We start from the raw sequence: 24406 nt of genomic DNA on the forward strand, positions 1-24406 counted from the left end.
TTACTCAAATTTTATACTCTAATTATTAAATAATGTCTCAAATATTACAAATCATATTTCCAAAGAACACAATATGGAATGGAAAATCCAAGTTTCCCCTTCTCTTCCAGTATGGAGCAAGCTCAAAGCAATTTCATACAAGATTAATTATGACACTGCCATCATGGAAGATTTCTCAACCCAATCGGCAGTTTGTCGTGATTCTACAGGAGCTGTTATTCAATGTTTAGCTCAAATTAGTCCCTCATGTTCAGCTATTTATGGTGAAGCTACTACAGCTCTCCTAGCAGCACAACGGTCTCTGTCTCTCAAGCTTCCTTCAGTCATCTTTGAAGGAGATTCTCTTATGGTCACCATTGCCATCAATAATCCTACTATTATACAAGACTGGAGAATCTCTTCACTTATCTCGGATTTTTCTTCCACTACTCCATCAACAACTAGCTGGTCAGTTAATCATATCAATCGAAGTGCAAACTTCTGTGGCAAACTAGGCCGCAATTAGATTTATTTCTAGCTACATTCCCAATCCGTCCTACTTACCGATTTCTTTTCCACCCAGTTTAGGAAAGAAATCTTCTGCTTCTTTCTTTGTTCCTTGAGTTTTTTTTTGTGCTTTGTTCTTTTTGATTGTACTTTAAAAAAAAAAAAAAAAAAAAAAGAAGAAGCTAACTGAATGCATTTTTGCTCCTTCGGTTTACTTGCTATTAATATTCTATTTTATTTATTATTATTAATATATTTTTATAGCTTACAATAGAAGCTAAAATAACACCATTTTCCGTAAATAAAATCATCTAATGCTTTTAAATCATTTGTAATGTAAATTTATACTCTAAAACAACTCACCTTATAAAATCAAGACCTATAAATTAAATTGCACTCATCAAAATATATCTCCATAAGTATTCACATATCTCTAAAAATACCCTCGAAATTATTAATTTATTATTTTGTCTATAAAATATTCTAACAGGATTTTAATCTCGAAATCAAACTCTGGGTCATTACACCTTCACGCACAGTGACAGCACAACTCTTCTTTCTATTTAAAATAGAGCATCCTCTCTACAAACTAAAACAGAAAAAAAACATACGCCTCTCTCTCTCTCTCCCTCTCAGATTTTAAACGTCTCTCTCTGGCTCTATAAAATGAAGGAAACTTGAAGACAGAAGGAATTTTTGAGGTATCGTCTCTCATCGTTTTCTCTCTTTTGTTCAAGTTTGACTCTCCATTCTCTCTCTCTCTCTCTCTCTCTCTCTCTCTCTCTCTCTCTCTCTCTCTCTCTCTCTCTCTCTCTCTCTCTCTCTCTCTCTCGGGTTAGTTGGGTTTTTATGCTTTAATGTTAAATTTTGAAGAAAATCGATCTAGGTTTTGTTTGTTGATGAGCTTGATTGATTTTTCCATGGATTTTTGAAAAGAAATTTTCGTGGGTCTTTGTGTTGAAGACTATATGATGTTTCGTTAATTTTGATTTTTGATTTTTTTAATTGAATAAGAAAAATGGTTACAAGGGAGGATCTTTCCCATTTCTGATCTGAAAGGAATAAGAAGTGGGTGATCCTATTAATGAAAAAGGGGTGGATTCCCCAACATTAGACCCAAACCAAACTGAAACAGCACTGAGATATTTACAAATGGTAGGAAATGAGACAAATAAATGACCCGATCTTTTCAAAGGGCCGCACAAGACAGTTTCAAAAGTGAAAAGAAAATCAGATCAGGACAAGTCCAACTGCATCCCCACTTAAGACTTGCAACAATCACCAAAAGATAGCAGGAATAGTAAAAACGCTGTTAGAGTCCAAAAAAAGGATTGCAATAAAGAGAGAAACCAACACAATTTCAAATACAATAGTTTCTTATAAAGGAAAACAATAACCTAAGTAACATAAATAAACAACAGCTAAAACAATAATAGAGAGCTGGTTGAGGGGGGTGGACTGGGAGCCGCCAATGGTGGCTCGTGAGGACCATGCACCGCCACTGGAAGGTCTGTCTCCAGCAAGGATCGTAGAGGTTGCCGGGAACCACCGAAAATCTGGCATGGGAAGGGTGGAGGGGGGTGCGTGACCACCACACGCTAGAAAGGGAGACAAACTCCCTGGCCAGTGCATGCCACGCTTTGATGTGTGGCCGGCGGAAGAAAACGTAGCGACCATCAGTGGAAATGGAAGACGCCGACGAATCCACTGGTGAGGCACGTGTCGTGCAATATTAGATGGAGGAGCGTAGATCTAGACCCAACAACCTAGCCAAAAATCACAAAAAACACAGTGGAGGAAGAGGGTAGAAACCGGTGCACTTTGTGCTGTGGAGACGGAAAGCATAAAAGACAAATAAATTGTCTCTGATGAGGCAGATAGGGCTAGAAAGAGGTTCTAACATGATAGGGACCTCATAAAAGGTGTGTAAGTAACGGGGAAGGTGAGGGAAAGAGGAGAAAAAGAGAAGAGAAAAGGGGGGCAGGGAAGCTTTCGGCTTCCCTCCCATGGCGTTTGGCACAAGAAAGAGAGCAATGGTTTTTTAGAGAGAAGGCAGACATTCTCTCTCTAAAGGCAATTCGTAAATGAACATTTTTTATGTCACTAGAATGTGAAAGAATGTGTATTTTGATTGTTAAGGAAAGGTTGTTTGGATCTTTTGGGTTGAGCTTAAATTGATGATTTTGATGACGCATGACAAAAAGGAAACAACATAAAATAAATATAAATCTTACGCTAATTCAGAGTCTCACCAAAATAATGATAAAAAGAGGTTGAACCAGAGTCTCACTGGTCTCGCAAAATCTCATCACCAAAAGAGAAGGGGAATTATGGAAATAAATATCTTTGTTTATCTGTCTCCATAGAAGTACAAAGAGCTTTTAAATAGACACTGTAAAATAAACCATAACCTTAATTTGATTGACTTTGGGCCAAGCCCATTATTGAATTATAAAATAACTCTAATCTTATTTTGACCGACTTTGGGTCAAACTCATTATTAAATTGCAAAATACATTAGCTCTTAAAATATAAAACCTAAATAAATCTAAAGACCGAATATTCTTACTTTATCCTGCATCATCATTGATGTGATTGATGTGCCCATCTTATGATTAAGAAAATTGCTAGTAGATTATGGAAATTGTCCCTATCTTTTTGGATGTCATGAATTGGTCCCAAGTTATGGTTAGAATATGGATAATAGTTTCGGATTGATTCTTTTTGGTGTGGCCGATCGAAAGAAAAATGGAAAAATTTGGAATTATTTTCCAGTGAGTTGGCCGGTTGCCTTGATTACGGTTGTCAATGGTAGAGATTTTTTTTTTTTTTTGGTAAAAAATTTGTAACATATTTCAAATTTGTATCAAATTAGGAGTGAACCTCGATGTTAGTTTTGGGTTCAAATTGTTAAGGAGGCTGTGATTCATGGATTACAATTAAATTGTTGTCTTCAATTGTATATGAAGTATTAATGATAACTTTAGATTCAATTGCTATTGGATAATGGTCTGATTGAGAACTTTGGAGTTATGAAAGGGGATTACATTGCCTGATGAATCATGCAAGTAGCAGGTGAAAGCACTATTTTGTTCTTATGTAGTAGTGCGTGGAAGACAATATAGCAACTAAATGTTCCAAGAGTGGTGAAAGTACTGTTATTGACAGACACACTTTAGCTAGTACATGAAAGCGTATACCACAATTCTTCTTGTCTATCAATAACTATAGGCATTGTGTGATGGATGTGTAGAAGTAGATCATTATCAAACTGATATTAGAAATATTGGCTCATATTTGGAATGAGAAAGTTACACTAATATTGTTGTTACCGTGCACAATAATGATGAATAATATGGAATCGAAAAAAGAGAGCAAGAGAAAATCAAAATACAGATTTATGTGGTTCGACAATGTTCTTACATTTACGAGAGTGCGACTATAGTTCAATATATGATTTAGAGTTAGAGCATAACATACTTATATGAAAACCCTAATGTACGAACATATATGAAAGACTCTAAAATACGTTGTACCGTAACGTGGAGCATTTCCTCCGCACCCCCAGAACCTATTCGTCCCAAGGCTAACATAATCAAAATCAACCTATTCACTCATTTCACTTCGCTCAGCTAGGCTTTGACAACTAGCCACCGATACTAGTATTTTAGTATTACTTTCTATGCTTGAGAGAATATGAACTACTTATTGCAACATATATCTAGTACAAAAAGATATCATGGGCATATCTATATTTGCTCTTTTCTCTTAATTGCATAGAATGATTAGTATCTAACAATTCCAACAAGGTAACATTAGAAAACATACACCGTACCAAAGCAAACAACGGCCCTTTCTTTTCATAATTGACACAGGAAAGGATAGTAGGGAACAATAACACAATAAGTTTTATAAGGAAGTAAAACTAATTTTTCATGGTGTACAAAGTTTGTAAGAAGGTCATGATCAACAGGCAAACTGTGGCCAATGTCGAAAAGAACAGCCCATGGAGTGTTGAAGTAATTGTGCATAAGCATTGCACGCCCCATCTAGGCCGCCTGCGTCGGCAAAAACTATTCACTTGCTTGCAAAGATTTGTGTAGTAGTATTCACTCAAATTACTGTCATGGTAAAGCTTGTTAAAGAGCTGGCCTGCATCCTTTGGGTTCAACCAGTTATCAATTATCCGATTCTTGTAGAGAATATCCATGTCCTTAGAAGTAACAATGAGGTTGTCAAGGAGTATGGCATAGGAAGTGATCCTGCTTGCACATTTTGGGCAGACATTGTTCATAGCTGATGAGATTTCGAAACACAGTTTCTGTTACGTCATGAATTAGCAATGGAGGGATTTCTAGAACGCCATCAATAAATTTTACGTCCAATATGCTTTTAGACGAACCCCTTTTGAATTTGATTCTAGCTTCCACGAGGCTCGTAGCAGAAGGCAGGGGCTCCCATCCTCGTATTCTTCTTTCTTTTCTTCAGAAGATGAAGCAGACAATTTCCTGAGCAGATCAACAAAATGCATGATTCCCTTCATGCTTATCAACTGAACCAGAGGAAGCGTTCAATATGATAAAACGCTGGAACAAAAGAAATCTGTGGCAAGTTGAATTAGGGGCTTGTTGCGGCGGCTAGAATCCTTTGTCAAGTCGAACAAAATCTCAAGTACCATCCAAGGTACTTGGTTTTCTAGCAATATGAAGTCATGGCCTAGAAATTGTAACAGACATGACCTGGTGAAAACAGGGTCATCTTCTTCTCTAAGCTCCCGATAAGCTTCCCTGAAGATCAACTCAATAATAAAGCAACCATCAATCACCAGAATTTTGACCAGTTCTTCGGGGTTGTAATCAATTGCATCAGCATAACACTCACGAGCCTGTTTCTCCATCCTCATTATGGAAGTAACGATAGTTCTTAACATTGTATCTGGAGAGTGTGAACGAGAGATGAGGCCTTGCAAATACTTCGTTTTAATTTTTCCTGTGGCTTTCAAGTTTGGCTGCCGATGATGGAGAGGCCCAATAAAAAATGCTTTGGGGATAAAAGCTTTTTTGTTATGCCTAAAGAGTAGAGCAAGGGTTTTGAAGTTGCAACAATTCAGTGGCATGAGCAAACCATGGGGCATCGTAGCTTCTATTGAAGTGACCAACCGGTCGATATCATTTCTAACACAATCTTCTTCATTCACAGCCATACGTTGGATATGTTCTTTTGCTTTGAAAAAAAAAAAATTGTTTTGACTTTGTTTTCAAAAGTCGAAATAAACAAAACAAAAAGGACTCAAATTAAGATGAAAGTATGTAATAAGCATTAAATTCACATACCAGTAATTATTTAAGAATTTGGTTTTTGGTTCCTACAGTGAAGTTTCCAGCTTGCGTTCAACATCCTGCAATAAACCCATCAAAGAAATTTACTTGCAGTTGTGAGTTCTACTCAAGAAATCCAACCTCTACAACTCTAATGCGAATATGGCTGTGATCAAATTTTAATTGAACACGCGCTAATAGTACTGTGTTTGTTTAGTTCTTCTTCTCTCTTGTATCATTCCAAAAAAAAAAAAAAAAAAAAAAGAAAAGAAAAAGAGAAATGGGTCTAGACAAAGAGCAAGAAGCTGCTACTACTTTATTTACAATTTACAAAGGCCTTCTTTGAAGGTTGAAACTGAGGAGTGCATGCTTCAAAATATGTTATGAATTATGATGCCACAAACTTGGGATGATTTTTTAACTCAATTGTTCTTAAAAGGCGTTTTCTTCTGTGTTAGAGACTGTCAGGCTTTTTATTTACAGCACTGTATGAAATAGCACTTGAAAGTTGAATGAGAGAAGGAAAAAAAAAAAAGTTAAGCTAGCTGAGTAGAACTCACAACTGACTTCTCAAGTCTGATTCATTTGAACATGCAGAATTGCAGTGGCGATAGCAGTGATAGACTGAGGGCTACAAGTCTACAACATCACTTCTGCCATCACTCAACAATCAACATCTTCATCAAAAACTTTAAAGACTGCAGTAAACTTTCACGATCACGAATCACGATCCAAATTGATCTTTAAAAAATAAACGAATCGTGCGCCGCGGGCCCACTCACAAATCATGAGCCAAACCTCACCTTCTCTTGTCTTTTCTCTATTAGTTAATTTACATTTAAATTAATTTTAATTAAAAAAAAAGGGTGAATAAGTGAATTAACCATGTCAAATCAATAAAAAAAAATTGATAAAAAAAGTAAAAGAATACAAATTAACATTTTTCACTGTAAAAAAAAATGCCCCATACATCCTCTTTATATTCTTTTTTTATATTCTTATTTTTTAAAATTATTATTAGATCTATGAGGTCCATATAAAAAAAATCCACATGAACCCATGAATTCAATGCTGATTTTTCTAAATTGAGAAGATGAAAGAAGGACATGAAGAGGAAATAAATCATTTCTCTTTTAAAAATGAAAATTGCTCTCCTCAAAAAAAAAATAAATAAATAAAATTGCTACTTTGTATATACTTTGAAAATTGATGTTATTTTAGATGTATCTCAATCAGCAGTTGGAAATACTATTTATATCTCAATTAGCTGTACCTAAGATTCCCAAAGTGTTATTTAAAATTCATGAATCGGGAGCCAAATCTCAGTCTATATTTTCAAATACAACTATGCATATATGCATATGCCTGGTTTCAAGCATATGGATAACGCTTATTATGACATGTATTCGTATGGTATCATATGTTATTGTGGTTAGTGTATGACTTGTGGGTAAAATTGTACCAACTAGGCGATTAGGCAAAGGAATCATCTGTCATTTTATCTATTCCTTATGTGCGCTAAGGCGCTTCTTCATTATGCTGAAACGTCTGATTTCATAAAAAAAAAAAATATTTAATTGTTGCGCATCAAATGATTATCTCTTTTCTAACTTGTTTGGCAAGAGAAATGATCCCTGCACTCATATAACACAACACCTGCATAACACGCTGACGTGGAAAGTGGTTTTTTTTATTATTTTTTGTTTTTTCTTTTCTTTTCTTTTGGGATTGAAAACTGGTTGGAGGGGATTGAAATTTTCATTTCCCCTCTCTCTCTCTCTCTCTCTCTCTCTCTCTCCAAGTTCCGTACGAAACCGCCGCCGCCGCTCATTCGCTCGCCGGTCGTCCCCTTCCCGGCGCTGCTTCACTGGCGTTCGGTCTCCTCTGTTCGAAACTACCGCCCCCTCTCTCTCTCTCTCTCTCTCTCTCTCTCTCCTGCTTGCTTGCTCACGGTTGTGACCGACCCTCTCGGCAGTGGCCACCCTCCACCAGGCCATACTTCACCAGCGTTCTGTCTCCGGCAGATTTGGCTGCCGAATCTGTCTCCGTCGACACAAAAAAAGGTACTCTCCGTCTCTCCCTCTCTCTCCAGCCGGATCTGTTGGATAGTGTTTTCACTACTTAATACAATCGTAATCCACCCTCATATGGTTTATTTCTGCGTTGCTTGTTGCTTATTTATAACTGTGGATGTACAAATTCACCTTCACACATGCACTCTGCACTCTGTTTTTCTTTTTCTTTTTTTCTTTTTTTTGTTGTGGAGTTCGGCCGCGAGATGCAGCAATTTCCAGTGGCTCTCGTTGGTTTCTAGTTGACGAGGTGAATTTTATCCTTGTGGTGTTTGACATAAGGAGAAGAAATTTGTGAACTTTTCTTTATGGTTTATTGGCCTGGTAAATCATTGGTTTAAAATTTGGAAAATGTTTTTGTAAAAGGTAATTAATTTTTTGATTTTGTGCATTCCTGGCTGTACTTTTTGTGATCTGTTTGTTTCATTTTGTTTGATTATGAGATATGCAGATGTTTGCTGTTCTTACTTTTAAGGATATTCATGGAAAGATGCTTTAAGCTTTCGATAAAACTTTATTTACTTAATAAAAAAAAAAAGATGCTTTCAACTTTGCTAGTCTGAATTGTGCTTTTAGCTATGGCTTACCTAAAAAAATTTAAAAGAAAACTAAAAAATTAGTCATTTTGATCTTGTATTACAACATTTCATCTGTGGCTGGATATGATGGTTAGGACATATTTTGTTAGTAGCAGAACTCTAACACTTATGTTTAATAGCAAAGTTCTGTTGTAAACAAAGTTACTTAATTCTATATTTATTGGGATGTTAAAATGACTAGAAGATCAATTGGATTATTTCGTTTCTGATTCAAATTTCAATGACCGATTAAAAGAATACTCAAGGTCTAACTCAAAGTGCTGGTCCCTTGAGCCAAGTGGTTGCTTATTTTCTAGTAGTTTTCTATTCCCTGATTGTTGAACAATATTATGTTATCTTTTGTCCAAAGTTATTTCAAGTGTCAGATTGTTCATGAAGAAAGACTTTTGATAATTGTTCTGTTATATTACTTCTTTATATGTATGTTTTACATAAGAAGAATGGCTATCTATTTTTCTATTGTTTGATGTTCTCTGTTGCTTGGCCAAGTTGTTAAGGCATAAATTATTTGCTTTTGGAAAAATTGAATTGGCAAAAATTATTTGGTCTCATGCTTTACATTTTGAAATGATGCATGAATGAAAGGTGTTGAAATGATTTAAAGTGTCTGAATATGTGTTGCAATTGGGATTTAAATTATGCAAAGAAGAATGATAAAATTACATGTTGATTGGTTTATCGTATTTGAAGAAAGCATGATTTGCAAAGAATAGGAGTATAGCGTATGAATTGTAAAGTATAAAGGATGAACATATTAACGGAAGAGAGGGTAAGCCTCATAATATGAAGAGAGGGTAAGCCTCATAATAATGAAAGAGATGCTAAGCTTCACAATGAATAAAAAGACTATCATGAGCATGCATAGCATTGTTTAAATTGTGTGCTATTTTCATAATATGTATATTGTAATTTTGCTAGACGTATTAGTATGCATAAGAATCTCAATGAAAAGAGTTTATGTATATTTTTATCCGATGATTATATAATTTAAATGACATTGCTTTCTAACTTAAGGGTTATGTAAACCTGAGCAAACAAACCACAAAGTATTATTGTAGGTGAGGTCGTACGTAGTTGTTACTACAACAGAACTTCTACGTATAATCTTAGTTGCCTAGTATGTTTAAATGTTTTTTATTAGTCAGTGTTTGCAATATCAGCTATGCGGGTTTTCAAACAAAAGTTTATAAAATTGGTAACTGTTATAATGTACGCATGATTAAAAAGGAAAAGTTGGTTCTTTGCAAAACTCAGTAAATAGTATACCTATGAGGTCTCAGTGTATTTATTTATGCTAAGAAGGTGAGCTCATAATTCCACCTATACGGATGTGGCAAACCCCCATAACCGTATAAACGATGTTCATTTGGCTGCAGGTACTCCTATCGTAGTTGATGGCGTTGTAGATGAGCACTTGGGATATTATGACCGAAACTCGCCGCGACGATCGTAATTGCGGGACCATGGGCGTCCTCTGTTTTATGGGTTTTGTTCATGGCTTATGACGCCTGTGTCACTTGTTATTGTATATAGCCATTTATGTTACGTATTTAATTTGAGGAAATACTTAAATAAATAGATACAATATTGGCTCTTGATTTTGATTAATTTATAATAGATGTTTAAGATGTGATATCCACTATTAGGTTTATGTTTTCCGCTGCATAATGGATAGATGTTATATTTTGATTTACCAGGTACACATTATGGGATATATACCATATGTTGGCTTTGCAATATATCGTCGTACTACTGTGAAGATCCGTTTATGTTTTAAGAGATTAATATTTATCCAAATATTTTGTATAAAAATAAAAAAACGGGTCGTCACAATCGCCGTCCTCCAGCCTCCACGTTGTCTCTGGCCAACGCGTTGTTATCCAGCTGATGCACCTTCCCCCTTCCACTGCTCTATCCTTCAGCCGTTACACCGTCTTCCTGCCACATCATCGTCATCCAGTTGAAAACCGTTGCTGGCAGCCACCGATCAGCATCTTCGGCAACCATCGGTCACAATATATGGCGGTCTTCTACCATAGTTCACAATTCCACTTGCGCCACACTAGATCACAGCCATGCAGTTTCACATATCATCATCTTCATCTAACGGTTCTAGTGGTTGAGCTCACAGTCAGTTTTGTTCTTCTTCCCACACTAGATCGCATTTTACATTTTTTTTATTTTACAAAAAAAAAAAAAGGAAAAAAAAAAACCTTTCTTTTTCCATGCTTAAGATTAAATGCACCTTGGGTTTGAGGAGGAATGCTATGATATTTTATATTATTCTCTAGGTTTATTCATTTCCTTATTTAGTTTAGAGTTTTTTGTTTACCACTCGTAGTGTCTATAGAAATATAGGCTGTAGTAATATGGTTTAATATACACCTCAAGACACAGCTCTACTTGTTCTCTCTCGTTCTTTTTCTACTCTCTCTTTCATATTATATTTCCAATAATATGTTTTTACAATTTTTTTTCTTTAAAAAAATTATTCTAATGTGGGTAAAAATTATTTTAGTATTTTTAAGAGTGTTTTGTATTTGAGTTCTTTGTTAATATTTTTATTTTAAGAAGAAAAAACCAAAAAAGCTAAAAAGATAAAAAAAGAAGAAGAGAATTTTAACAAACGAATCCGCAAATTAAAGTATTCTTTTTATACAAAATAAATTTTATCAATTTCTGTCTTTCTTCAAATTACTTAACAAAAAAGAAAAAAAAAAAACTTCGACTCCTTTTAACATGAGTTTAAAACTAAGAGTAATGCTACTTTTTACGAGTATTTGTTGTACTAACTACATACTTATTGATCTAACGTAATTTTTTTAATTGATTGGCATGAAAAGAAAAATCAGTCAAAATACATCACACCAATCAATATAAAATAATTACTATCAATAGATTTGAAGAGCTAAATTTTGTTTATAGTGCTTTGCGCGTTCCTTTGTTTTGTATATATATATATATACAACCGCTACGCCGGTTGACCAGAGTCCGTGAAGTGGTTGACCTACTAGATTAGGGTCCTTGTTACTTGGAGGACCCTCCTTAAGCGTTGTCTCCAATTTGGTTATGGATAAAACGCGTGAAAGACGCAATTGCAAAGAGAGATCGAAGTGATCAGATGGAAGATAGCCTAAAACTTCAGATCGTTTCCATGGAAAACTGTTGCATCGATCTCTCAAGCACATAGAAAATACCTGCCGACTTTTATGGAAACTTACCCTCCCCTCTTCATTGAGACGCGTTGCCGCCGCTTCCAGTGGATCCACTTGTTCCCATTTGAAATTCAAAAAGATAAACTACACGTACAACACATTTCATCATTTTAAATTACACCAGATCGATACAAGCAGCTGTCGTCATCTTCAATGAATGAACATCGTCGTCGTCTTTGACTTCGTCAGATAATGTTTGAATAGAATCATTTGTATATATTTGCTTCTGAGAAATGCTAGAGTACCCATTCCCATCCTACTCCCATCCCACCAACTCTTAAGTGCAAAAATTTGAAAATAAATTTATTAAATAAAAAAAAAAAAATCACTTAGGATAGGTGATTTTCACTAGCAGAGGAAGTACGTACTATGATGTTAAGCAAAAGTGGTGTTATTTTTAGAAGTTCTTCAAAAGATTTTATCTTTGTTTTGATTTTATTTTATACTTTGTTGGATTTGTGGTGATTGTTAGAAAATAAATGTTGGAACTACTTAATTCCAGAAAAAGAAAACATAATAAAAATCTGTGCGGTAATGTGTATGAACTCTTGGAGAGCAAAATAAATATGAATCTGTCCATCTCTTAAATAAATAGTCTTCCATTTATATATAATAAGTTTTGTTGTATGGAATACAATAATGTCTGAATATAATGTGAATATTGCAAATTCTGAACACCGCTTTAAATTACAAATTACTTTACAAAATTTTGAAGTCTGTATTTTATAGAACCATAAGAACAGTTTATTACTCTTGAAAATGAAGTTTTTGGCTATCGAAAGAAAAGTTAATGAATGAAAGATTATCTAGTCTTGTCAAAAAAAAAAAAAAGATTATCTAGTGATTGCAATTGTTTCAAAATTGCATTCCAGTAAAGTAAAATGAAATAACCTCATTTCTTCCAGTTAAATACAATCCTTTTATATGCATTTTTTAGAGCACTTTCAATGACTTATACATTTTTATATATAAAATGGTTAACAAAAATCTACTTTTTCTATTTTAATTAATGGGTTTTAATTTTTAAAGGTACTATATATATATATATATATATATATATATATATATATATATATATATATATATATATATATCCAATTATCTATTACTTCACTATATCATTTAAATATTCTTTTTCATTTTTTTTTATCTTAATTCTAAAACATTTTTTCAACGATTAATCATTTTTTTAAAATAATTATTTGCTATAAAGTCATCAAATTTTTTTTGTTCTCATCAGAGGTGGTTTGCATGGGTGTGACCTTAAAATGACAAATATAAATTTTGTCATATAGACATATTCTGAATACAATTTTTGAGATTGAGAGATATATTAGAATATTATTATGGTGAAAATGAGTTCTGGTGAAAAATGAAAGAAAGACATAGTGAAAGAAAAATAAACAAATAATATATATATATATATATATATATATATATATATATATATATATATATATATATATATATATATATATATATATATATATATTCACATGTACATCACAAATGCATTTTGCATTTAATCTGTATAACTGGATGGAGGAATATTTTTTTAGCCGAGCAAAATTGACTAAGCCAGAATGCTCTGAGATAGATCAAGGACGTAAAATTGTATAACAAGTTGGGCATTCAATTGATTCCGTTGGAATAACGATTAAATCATTAAATTCATAATTTTGCATTAATTTACGTTTTGGGATACGTGAGATATTGTCTCCGTTTCAGGAAAGAGTGATATATTTTCGCGCTAACATCTGGGCTTGTTTACCTCACTTATTCTAAAAATAATTAACTTCAATAAATTTCATTTATATAACATTAATAATTTTTTATTATTATTTAAATAAAAAAATTCACTACAATACAAATTTTTTTTTTTTACTTTTTTATACAAATTTTTTTTACCCCTTATCACATCTATCAATTTTAACTCTCATTACCAAATTCTGTTCCTTCCCCCTTCCCTTACCAAACAAGCCCGTGTGCTGCTTGCCCGACTTCATCCGTTCCTTGTGAACCGAGAAGATTCCCGACTCCGTTTGCGTGGCGCAACGGATAGCCTGACATTTGAATTGGACTTTAACCCAAGCGCACATGTTAAGTCAACTCATGCGCGTATATTAATTAAAAGACCGTCTCTCCTAACGCAGCGTCGACGCAGAAGCCACAAGGAAATTTCAACAGGAAATTTCACCGCACCCGGCCACATGATGAAAACGTAGCTATAAAACGAAGAACCCTGAAGACTATCATGTATCCAACGTCTTTGACTATTTTATCCATTTCCCTCCAAATATTTCTCCATCTATCCATTACTTAATTTACATATATCTCATCTTCACACTGAAGCCTTTTTCTTTTCCCCTGAGCCATCTTTTATAGTGATCGATCTGCTTCTTTTACTACCCTTCCCCTCTTGTGCTTTGCAAACCAATTAATGGCTAGCATTGTCCTATCAAACTTGGAGCGCATTGTGTCTTTACTCCATGCACCAAACACCCTTAACCAACCCAAGAAGAGATGGCGCTCCGCTTTTGTCACCATCTATTGTTCTAAAACTCTACTGTCGTTTTTCAATGTCTCTCTACCCGAAAACAAACATTTTGAGGTTTCACGCCGTCCATCTTTCACCATTGTTGATCTCAAACCAGAAAAAAGCTTCAAGATTGATCAAACTAGTCAGCGTCCATCTTTCACCGTTGTTGATCTCAAACCTGACAAAAGCTTCAAGATTGATCAAACTAGTCTCCTTCAACTTCTGAAAGAGAAAAATGTTGACACGCTCCAAAACATTGGAGGGGTTGATGGAGTAGCATCCAGTCTTGAATCCAATGTTGATTTTGGTATTCAAGGCGATGCTGAAGATATTGCTCACCGACACGAGGCTTTTGGCTCCAACACATATGAAACTCCGCCTACAAAGAGCATCTTCCATTTCATAGTGGAAGCCTTCAAGGATCTTACCATTTTCATCCTTTTGGGCTGTGCAACTCTTTCACTTGCTTTTGGCATTAAAGAGAAAGGAATCAAAGAAGGTTGGTATGATGGTGGGAGCATATTTGTTGCTATACTTCTAGTCATTGCTGTTTCTTCCATAAGCAACTTCAGGCAAAACAGACAATTTGAAAAGTTATCCAAAGTCAGCAACAATATCCAAGTTGATGTTGTCAGAGCTGGGAGGCGTCAACATATTTCAGTATTTCAAATTGTGGTTGGAGATGTCGTTTGCTTAAAGATTGGAGATCAAGTTCCAGCCGACGGGCTATTCTTTGACGGCCACTCATTGCAAGTGGATGAATCCAGCATGACAGGGGAGAGTGACCATGTAGAAGTAAATTGCAGTAATCCATTTTTGGTTTCTGGTACTAAGGTGGTCGATGGCTATGCTCGGATGCTTGTCACTTCAGTTGGCATGAACACAACCTGGGGCGAGATGATGAGTTCAATCAGCCGTGACTCAAACGAACAAACACCTTTACAAGCTCGCCTCAACAAGTTAACCTCATCAATAGGTAAAGTTGGTTTGCTAGTCGCTTTCCTAGTTCTCGTAGTCTTGTTGGTTCGCTACTTCACAGGAAATACAAAAGATGACAATGGAAATAAAGAATTCAATGGCAGCAAGACCAAGGTTGATGACATAGTGAACGCTGTGGTGGGGATTGTAGCTGCTGCAGTTACTATAGTTGTGGTTGCAATTCCAGAAGGTTTGCCATTAGCCGTCACCCTCACACTTGCTTATTCCATGAAGAGAATGATGGTTGATCAGGCAATGGTGCGAAAGCTCTCTGCCTGTGAGACTATGGGCTCCGCCACCACCATTTGTACTGATAAAACAGGCACTCTCACGCTCAACCAAATGAAGGTGACAAAGTTTTGGCTAGGGAAAGAAACTTTTGCAACAGGTTCTTACTCATCAATTGCTCCATACGTTCTTGAATTGGTCCAGGAAGGAGTTGCTCTGAACACAACCGGTAGTGTTTACAAGCCTAATTCAGGATCTGAAATCGAGTTCTCAGGTAGCCCCACTGAAAAAGCAATTCTTTCATGGGCTGTTCTGGAGCTAAACATGGAAATGGAGCAACTAATGCAAAGTTGTATGATTCTTTTCGTTGAAGCATTCAATTCCCAGAAGAAACGAAGCGGAGTCCTTATGAGCAGAAAGGTAGACAACTCAATCCATGTACACTGGAAAGGTGCTGCAGAGATGATACTGAAGATGTGTTCAAGTTACTATGATGCTTCTGGAATTGTAAAAGATCTGGATGATGCTGAAAAGATGAAATTTGAGCAAATTATTCAAGGTATGGCTGCTAGCAGCCTCCGGTGCATTGCATTTGCGCATAAACAGGTTTCAGGAGATCAAGAAAATGAGCAAGAACATAAAAAGCTAGAAGAAGATGGTTTGACCCTATTGGGACTAGTGGGACTTAAGGACCCATGTCGTCCAGGGGTGAAGAAAGCTGTGGAAGATTGCCAATATGCTGGTGTGAACGTTAAAATGATCACTGGAGACAACGTTTTCACTGCAAAAGCTATAGCCACTGAGTGTGGGATACTCAGGCCTGGTCAAGACATGGTCAGTGGAGCAGTAGTAGAAGGCGTGGAATTCAGAAACTACACACCAGAGGAAAGATTGAAGAAAGTTGATACAATTTGTGTGATGGCAAGGTCCTCTCCCTTCGACAAACTGTTGATGGTAGAATGCTTGAAACAAAAGGGACATGTGGTTGCAGTTACTGGCGATGGCACAAATGACGCACCAGCACTAAAAGAAGCTGATATAGGACTTTCGATGGGGATTCAAGGCACCGAGGTGGCCAAGGAAAGCTCAGATATTGTCATTTTGGATGATAATTTTGCGTCTGTGGCCACAGTTCTGAAGTGGGGAAGATGTGTCTATAACAACATCCAGAAGTTCATCCAATTTCAACTTACCGTAAATGTTGCTGCCCTTGTGATCAACTTTGTGGCAGCAGTTTCAGCTGGTGAAGTTCCACTAACAGCAGTGCAATTATTGTGGGTGAACTTGATTATGGATACGTTGGGTGCTCTGGCTCTTGCAACAGAGCAACCCACCAAGGAGCTGATGGATAAACCACCTGTGGGGCGGACAGAGCCACTTATCACCAACATTATGTGGAGAAACCTCTTAGCCCAAGCTTCATATCAAATAGCTGTCCTCTTGACTCTGCAATTCAAAGGTGAATCAATCTTTGGTGTGTCTGAGAAGGTAAACGACACCTTAATCTTTAATACTTTTGTTCTTTGCCAAGTCTTCAATGAATTCAATGCAAGGAAGCTCGAGAAGAAGAACGTCTTCAAGGGGATACACAAGAATAGATTATTTTTGGGGATCATTGTGATAACCATTGTTCTTCAGGTGGTCATGGTAGAGTTTTTGAAGAAGTTTGCAGATACAGAGAGGTTGAATTGGGCACAATGGGGTGCATGCATTGGAATTGCAGCACTATCTTGGCCAATCGGTTGGATTGTCAAGTGGATACCTGTTCCACAAAGACCATTTCTTAGCTACCTAAAGATGAAAAAGATATGACCATGGGTCTGCCATGAGCTTTTCTTCAATATCTGGGTTCTCATTATAATTCTTTAATTCTTTCGTTGTATAGCTTATCATTATTATAATTATTTAGTTCTCTCATTGAATAGCTGATCAGATATGTACGTATTGATGTCAGATTTTCAATAATACAATTCTTTTCACTTGTTTTTTATCATACATGGAGGGTAGTTTCAATATCTTTTACGAATGTCTGCCTGAATGCAACTTGTAGTTACAATCTTGAACAACTCTGTCGCCTTTTATTAACAGCAAGCCAGAGGCAAGTACAAAACATAACTTATATTTGGGAAGACTAACAACAATCACTACAAGTTTTACAAGAAATTCGAACTTTAGGGACGAAAGTGAGAATAGAGTGAAAACAATAATGATGAATGACATTTCATATCGAGGCTTCCAATTGTGATGGTTCAAATCAGGTGATTACATGACAAAGTAGAAGGTTTAAACCATTCATAATGATAATAATGAGTGCACAACAATACCATTGGATAGTATCACTTAAGCGTATGCACTACAGCTCTAGGGATTTCCACCTAAACAAAGCACCAGCTCATAAATTGCCCATTGGAACACGACATTTGATAAGCTTGTTTTCTCAGCCAAGTACTCTGTTCTTTGGTTAAGAAGGCTTTCTCCTATGTTGCTTGGGTAAGAAAGAGAAAGATATTGGAGGATGATTCTCTGTTGATTAGTCTCTAGATAATCAATTAAGTAGTAGGTTTTTAAGATAACTTACATAACCAAGAAAAACACTGGTAACATACCAGTGATTCATCAACTTGAGGAAGTTAGAAAAGAGCTGGTCAGCTACAATAGCTCCTCCGAAATATAATGCATCTAGAATCCTTGACAGTTGTACTATAAAACCCACAACTATATGGTACTTTGACAACTTGGTATAGTTACAAATGTCAACTCATAATGTCCATGTTCTATATTGACTTTTAGAAAGAAAGATTGGTAAAGAAAATCTAGAGAGAAGAAAGAGCTGAGAGCTTTGTAATCTCTGCTTGTATTGATAAATGTGCGTAAGTGAATAATACAACTGAGAGAAAAGTATTTATACTAAGACTAAGGATCCAACTAAACTGAACTAAACTATACAGCTAGGATCCAGCTCATACAACTGAATAACAGAAAGAGAAACTAACTAACAAGCTAAAACTAAAATAACAAATTTAGTTTAAGCTAAACTGATAAAAATATATCGTAATACCCCCCCTCAAGATGAAGGGAATATATCTATAACATTCATCTTGGACTTGAGCAATTGAAAAGGACCCCAAGCTGAAGGCTTAGTGAAAATATCAGCAACTTGATGCTGAGTGTGAACATGAAGAGTCCGTAGAATGCCTCCTTGGATTTTATCACGCACAAGATGACAATCAAGTTCAATGTGCTTGGTCCTTTCATGAAAAACCGGGTTTGCTGCAATGTGAAGGGCAGCCTTGCTGTCACAAAAAAGTAATGCAGCCTGTGGATGATCAACCCTGAAATCCTTAAGTAAAGAGAGAAGCCAAACAATTTCACATGCTGTGGAAGCCATGGACCAGTATTCTGCCTCAGCTGAAGACCTAGAAATGGTATGTTGCTTCTTGGATTTCTAGGAAATAAGAGACTCACCCAAGAAAACACAAAAGCCAGTGATTGAACGACGAGTATCCGGGCATCTTGCCCAATCCGAATCACAGAATGCTTTGAGATGAAAAGTAGAAGAAGAGGAGAAGAAAAGACCTTGACCAGGAGACCCTTTAAGGTATCTCAAAACTCTGGAAGCTGCATCAAAATGGGGCTGTCTAGGATGAGCCATGAACTGACTAAGCTTCTGCACTGCATAGGAAATGTCCAGGCGTGTGATTGTCAAGTAGAGAAGACGACCAATTAACCTTCGAAAAACTGAAGGATCTTCAAGTAAAACACCATCAGACTGAGATAACTTTAAATTGGACTCCATGGGAAATCTAGCAGGCTTAGAAGCGAGTAAACCACAATCATCAAGAATCTCTAAGGTATACTTTCTTTGAGAAACAGAAATACCTTGAGCACTTCGGGCAACCTCTAAATCGAGAAAAAACTTAAGAGGTCCGAGGTCTTTCAACTTAAACTGGTTGTTCAAATAAACTGTCAACTGAGAAATAGCTTGAGAATCATTGCTGGCCAAGATAATATCATCAACATAGACCAATAAAATCACAAAAGAAGAACCTTGAACTCGGGTAAACAATGAGTAATCAAAACGAGACTGTGTAAAACCAGAATTAAGTAAAGTGGTAGAAAATTTTGAGAACCACTGTCTCGAAGCCTGCTTTAAACCGTACAAGGACTTGTTCAGTTTACAGACTTTAGAAGTGTCCTGTTTACAACCAGAAGGTAAGAACTTCCCTTTACAATCAAAACCGAGAGGAAGAGTCATATAGACCTCTTCAGGTAAATCGTCATGTAAAAAGGCGTTGTTCACATCTAATTGGTGTAAAAACCAATTTTTGGCTGCAGCGACAGCAAGTAAAATTCTCACAGTAGTGAGTTTAGCAACTGGAGAAAACGTATCATAATAGTCCAAACCCTCACACTGCGTGTAACCTTTGGCAACAAGTCTGGCCTTGTAACGCTCTATAGAGCCATCAGCTTTGTATTTGAGTTTATAAACCCATTTACAACCAATAGGGTGTTTATGAGAAGGTAAGTCAACAATTGTCCAAGTATTATTAAGTTCAAGGGCAGAAATTTTAGCATGCATAGCATCTATCCAAGGCTGTGATTTAACGGCTTGGTAAAAATATTTGGGTTCAACATGAGAAGAAAGACTAAGACAAAAATGTTTATGAGCAGATGATAGTTTGTCATAAGCAATACAAGAAGAAAGAGAATAAGGAATACCTTGTTCGTCAGGAGAGGATGAAGATGATGAGTGAGTGGCAAGCTTACAGTGGTATTGTTGCAAATAACCAGGTTTACATTTAACACGAGTAGACCTTCTTACAGAAACTGGATCAACAATATCTAAAGGTGTACGATCTAAAGAAATAGAAATAGAATCTGAGTTTGAAACATGGGATGGAATAGATGAAGAAGAAACAGGAACTGAATGTGAAACAGAATCTGTATTTGCTAAAGGAACATAATTAGAAATATCAGAATTATGTGAAATAGGATGAGAACAAGAATCTGGAAAATCAGAAAAAGAAGGAGGTAAAACAGAATGATTAAAATTTGGAGAAACAAAATCAGATAAGGATTTATAAGGAAAAATGGATTCATGAAAAATCACATTGCGAGAGATAAAAGTGGACTTAGTTTGCAAGTTAAGTAACTTGAAACCTTTAATACCAGCTGGATACCCTAAAAACAAACATGGATCAGCTCTAGAATCAAATTTATGACAATTTCTAGTTAAAGTGGAAGCAAAACAAAGGCAGCCAAAGACACGCAAATGTGAATAAGAATGAGGTTTAGAAAATAATATCTCATAAGGAGACTTATTCAAGAGTAAAGGGGTCGGAAGTCTATTAATAAGATGAACAGCTGTGAGGACACAATCTCCCCAAAAATGCAAAGGAAGATGTGATTGAAAACGCAAAGCACGAGCGACATTTAGAAGATGTTGATGTTTACGCTCAACAATAGAGTTTTGCTGAGGAGTTTCAACACAAGATCTGTGATGAATAACTCCTTTAGCCATAAAAAAAATCGACCATATTGAATTCAACTCCATTGTCCGAACGTAAACATTTAACTTTGGTGTGAAACTGAGTTTCAACCATATGAAAGAAATATTGTATGAAAGAACGAGTTTGGGATTTAGAGTGTAACAAAAAAACCCAAGTGAAACGACTAAAATCATCCACAATCGTAAAAAAAAAAACTAGTATTATTATGAGATTTCACATTAAAAGGTCCCCACAGATCACAATGAATTAGATCAAATGAGGCCTGTAAAACAGAAGTGCTAAATGGAAAAGGGAGCTCATGCTGTTTTGCAAGAGGGCAAACTGTACAAACAGAATCAAAAGTACAGGGAACAAAAGGAATGAAATGTTCTAACAATTTCATTCTAGAATGTGACAAATGACCTAGCCTATAATGCCATATGTCATTAGAAGCATTCTTTATTGAAGCAAAATAAACCTGTGCAGAATGTAAACGTGGTTTATGCAGCAAGTAGAAGAGACCACCTTGCTGTCTACCCACTCCAATCGTCACCCAATCCAACAAACTCTGTATGAAACAAAAAATGGCAAGAAAAATTAGACAACAATGGAGAGATTGAATCAACTTGCTAGCTGAAATCAAGTTGAAGGAAAATGAAGGAACACAAAGAACATCATGTAAAATAAGATGTTCAGAAAGTTTAATTGTACCAATATGAGTAACCATGGCATAATTGCCATTTGGTAGTTTTACACGAGAGGAAATAGTTGCAGTAACAGAGGTGAATAATGATACTGTACTGATCATATGATCAGTAGCACCAGTATCAATTATCCAAGAATGAAGGTTATTAGATGGAATATGAGATGATATATGTGATGTTGAAAATACAGAATGCTTCAAATCCAAAGAAGTAGAAATAGAAGCAGAGGTCACAGAATGAACCATAGAATGCTTCAATTTCGAAAGGAAAGAAGCAAAAGAAAAAGGAATGGAATTACCTCCCATGTTTGAAAACAAATGATCCTAAGAGTTGACGACTTGATGTGCGGAAGGTGAAGCTTCAGTAGATGAAGTTGAAGGTTTGATTAGAGCTAGCAACTGTTGAATTTGCTCCTGAGATATGGACAACTGAGGGACTTGAAAGGACTGATCAGCTTCTTGAACTTGATTTGCTGAAGAAGAACTCTGCTTGTTCTTAGTGAAAGTGTATCCTAGAGGATAACCATGAAGTTTGTAGCATTTCTCCACCGTGTGACCGAGCAAGCCACAGTGAGTACAAACAGGTCTTTATTTGCGAAACTGCGGTTTACCAGATCGATTTGGCTGATTCTGGTACTGTAAAGAAGTCTTCGTCATCAAGGCAGCAGTTTCAACTTGAACAGGATTTACGGAAATGGCACGCTGCCGTTCCTCCTGGACGATCAAAGAAATCACCTTATTGATCGACGGCAATGGATCAATAAGAAGTATTTGCCCTCGAATCTGAGCAAAACTGTCATTCAGTCCCATGAGGAACTGAAAAACATAATCCTAATGAGAGTGATCAGCAAGAATTCTCGGAGTATCACAAGAACATTGTGGAATTGGCCTGTAATTATTCAATTCGTCCCAAAACCCCTTAAGTCGAGTATAATACTCACTGACAGAGAGATTCTGTTGCGAGTGAGAAGAAATTGCCTTCTGCAATTGAAAAATTCGAGGCCCATTCTTCTGTGAAAAACGATCCTTGAGATCGTTCCACATGTCTTCGGCCAAATTGATGTAGATCACACTCGTCGCAATATCCTTGGACACCGAATTCAGGATCCAGGATAACACCATATTATTACTGCGATTCCATGGATGAAATTCATCTTCAAGCTCAGTAGATGGTTTCTTCAGCGTTCCATTGATGAATTTGAGCTTATTCTTGGCTGTTAAAGCCATGATCATCGAGTGACTCCAAGTGTGATAGTTATCTCCTTGAAGAACTTGAGAGACTAGAACGGAACCGGGACTGTCCCCGTGATGAAGATAATAAGGGCTAGAAGAATCAGAGAAAGCAAAAGAAAAAGAGCCAGACGCCATTGACAGTTGCTCTGATACCATATTGACTTTTAGAAAGAAAGATTGGTAAAGAAAATCTAGAGAGAAGAAAGAGTTGAGAGCTTTGTAATCTCTGCTTGTATTGATAAATGTGCGTAAGTGAATAATACAACTGAGAGAAAAGTATTTATACTAAGACTAAGGATCCAACTAAACTGAACTAAACTAAACAGCTAGGATCCAGCTCATACAACTGAATAACAGAAAGAGAAACTAACTAACAAGCTAAAACTAAAATAACAAATTTAGTTTAAGCTAAACTGATAAAATATATCGTAATATTCTACATACTTCAGTCAACATAATATGCATACTAGTTGATTGCAAAAGTACATGATACTACAGGCTTTACAAATACATATCTACATTAGGGACCACTATAGAAAATAGTTAGCCCCAAACAGGGAGGAAGAGATTGCCAAAGGCCTAACTGCATGAATTTGACAAACATTGCCAACAGTTAGCTCCAAAACAGTGGAAAAAGAGATCAACAAAAGCATACATGTATAATTCACTTAACAGTTGATATGCAAAATTCTCTTAACTGCAATATCCAGGAATATTAAGAAAAACAAACTTTACAATGATCAACACACAGAGTCAGTATCTTCCATGTTCCAATGGAGTTACAACTTACATTCTATATGGTTGTCATGTGTAGTAGTGCTTGCATTTCCTTCCCATTCTAAGCATTGCCTCTTAACTTTCTGCACGTAGTAGAGTCCTTCGGTCCCTTTCTCGAGCATTCTTAACTGCCTAGAGCAAAATCATACAAACCCATCAATTAGCTTCCAAGATGCAAAAATCCGAGCCTTCTTTTCAGCAACGCATACAAATTATAACAAAGAGAATAAACTAACCTCCTCAAGCAACTTTTGCTCGGCCTCTACTTCCAAAGAATCTCTAGAACAAAAAACCAAAACCACTCAAACACAAATTTATATGTAACTCAAAGAAATAGCTTCTCAAATAAAACCCTTCCGATTATACGATCCATAGAGTACATTCATAAACAGAAATTCTACCTGAAATGGCAGGAATGAGGAGGCAACGTGATGTAGGACAAGAGCTCCATCTTGTTCCAAAGATGCTCTCATTACTAAGGGGACTCGTCTTGACATCGAGATTATTAAAAAAATAGGCTTATTCAGGAACAAAACAAAGAGCTTTACCAAAGGGTTCTTAGCAAGCTGGGACAAAAATGTTTTATTGTCGGAACCTAACATTAGGTTCTGATGAGTAAACTATTTTAAGCGAGACATTCTGTATTGTCGGCACTAAGTGGACATGAGGACAACTAATATTCGGCGGTGGAAGTACAAAAGGAAAAGGCTACCGGCCGGGTCGATAAAGAGTGAGAAACGGCCGAGGGACATGAGTGGGAAATTACCGT

General features: G+C 36.2%; 2 protein-coding genes and 1 pseudogene across 2 annotated transcripts; 1 reads left to right on the plus strand and 2 right to left on the minus strand.

The window, feature by feature from the left end:
- Positions 1-4411: 4411 nt before the first annotated feature.
- LOC133879148 (UPF0481 protein At3g47200-like) lies at positions 4412-5696 on the minus strand (annotated as a pseudogene).
- An 8267-nt stretch (positions 5697-13963) lies between these two features.
- LOC133874995 (putative calcium-transporting ATPase 13, plasma membrane-type) lies at positions 13964-17428 on the plus strand. The gene has a single exon (XM_062312962.1). The coding sequence runs from the start codon at positions 14131-14133 to the stop codon at positions 17245-17247; it is 3117 nt and encodes a 1038-aa protein (XP_062168946.1). The 5' UTR covers positions 13964-14130; the 3' UTR covers positions 17248-17428.
- Positions 17429-21951: 4523 nt separating this feature from the next.
- Positions 21952-23016, minus strand: LOC133879315 (uncharacterized). Its single transcript, XM_062317872.1, has 3 exons — positions 22573-23016; positions 22239-22443; positions 21952-22139 (listed from the first exon to the last, which is right to left on the minus strand). The coding sequence occupies exons 1-3, from the start codon at positions 23014-23016 to the stop codon at positions 21952-21954; spliced, it is 837 nt and encodes a 278-aa protein (XP_062173856.1).
- Positions 23017-24406: the final 1390 nt, after the last annotated feature.

This window comes from Alnus glutinosa, chromosome 1 (genome assembly GCF_958979055.1).
Source record: "Alnus glutinosa chromosome 1, dhAlnGlut1.1, whole genome shotgun sequence".
In the NCBI taxonomy this organism is placed as follows: domain Eukaryota; kingdom Viridiplantae; phylum Streptophyta; class Magnoliopsida; order Fagales; family Betulaceae; genus Alnus; species Alnus glutinosa.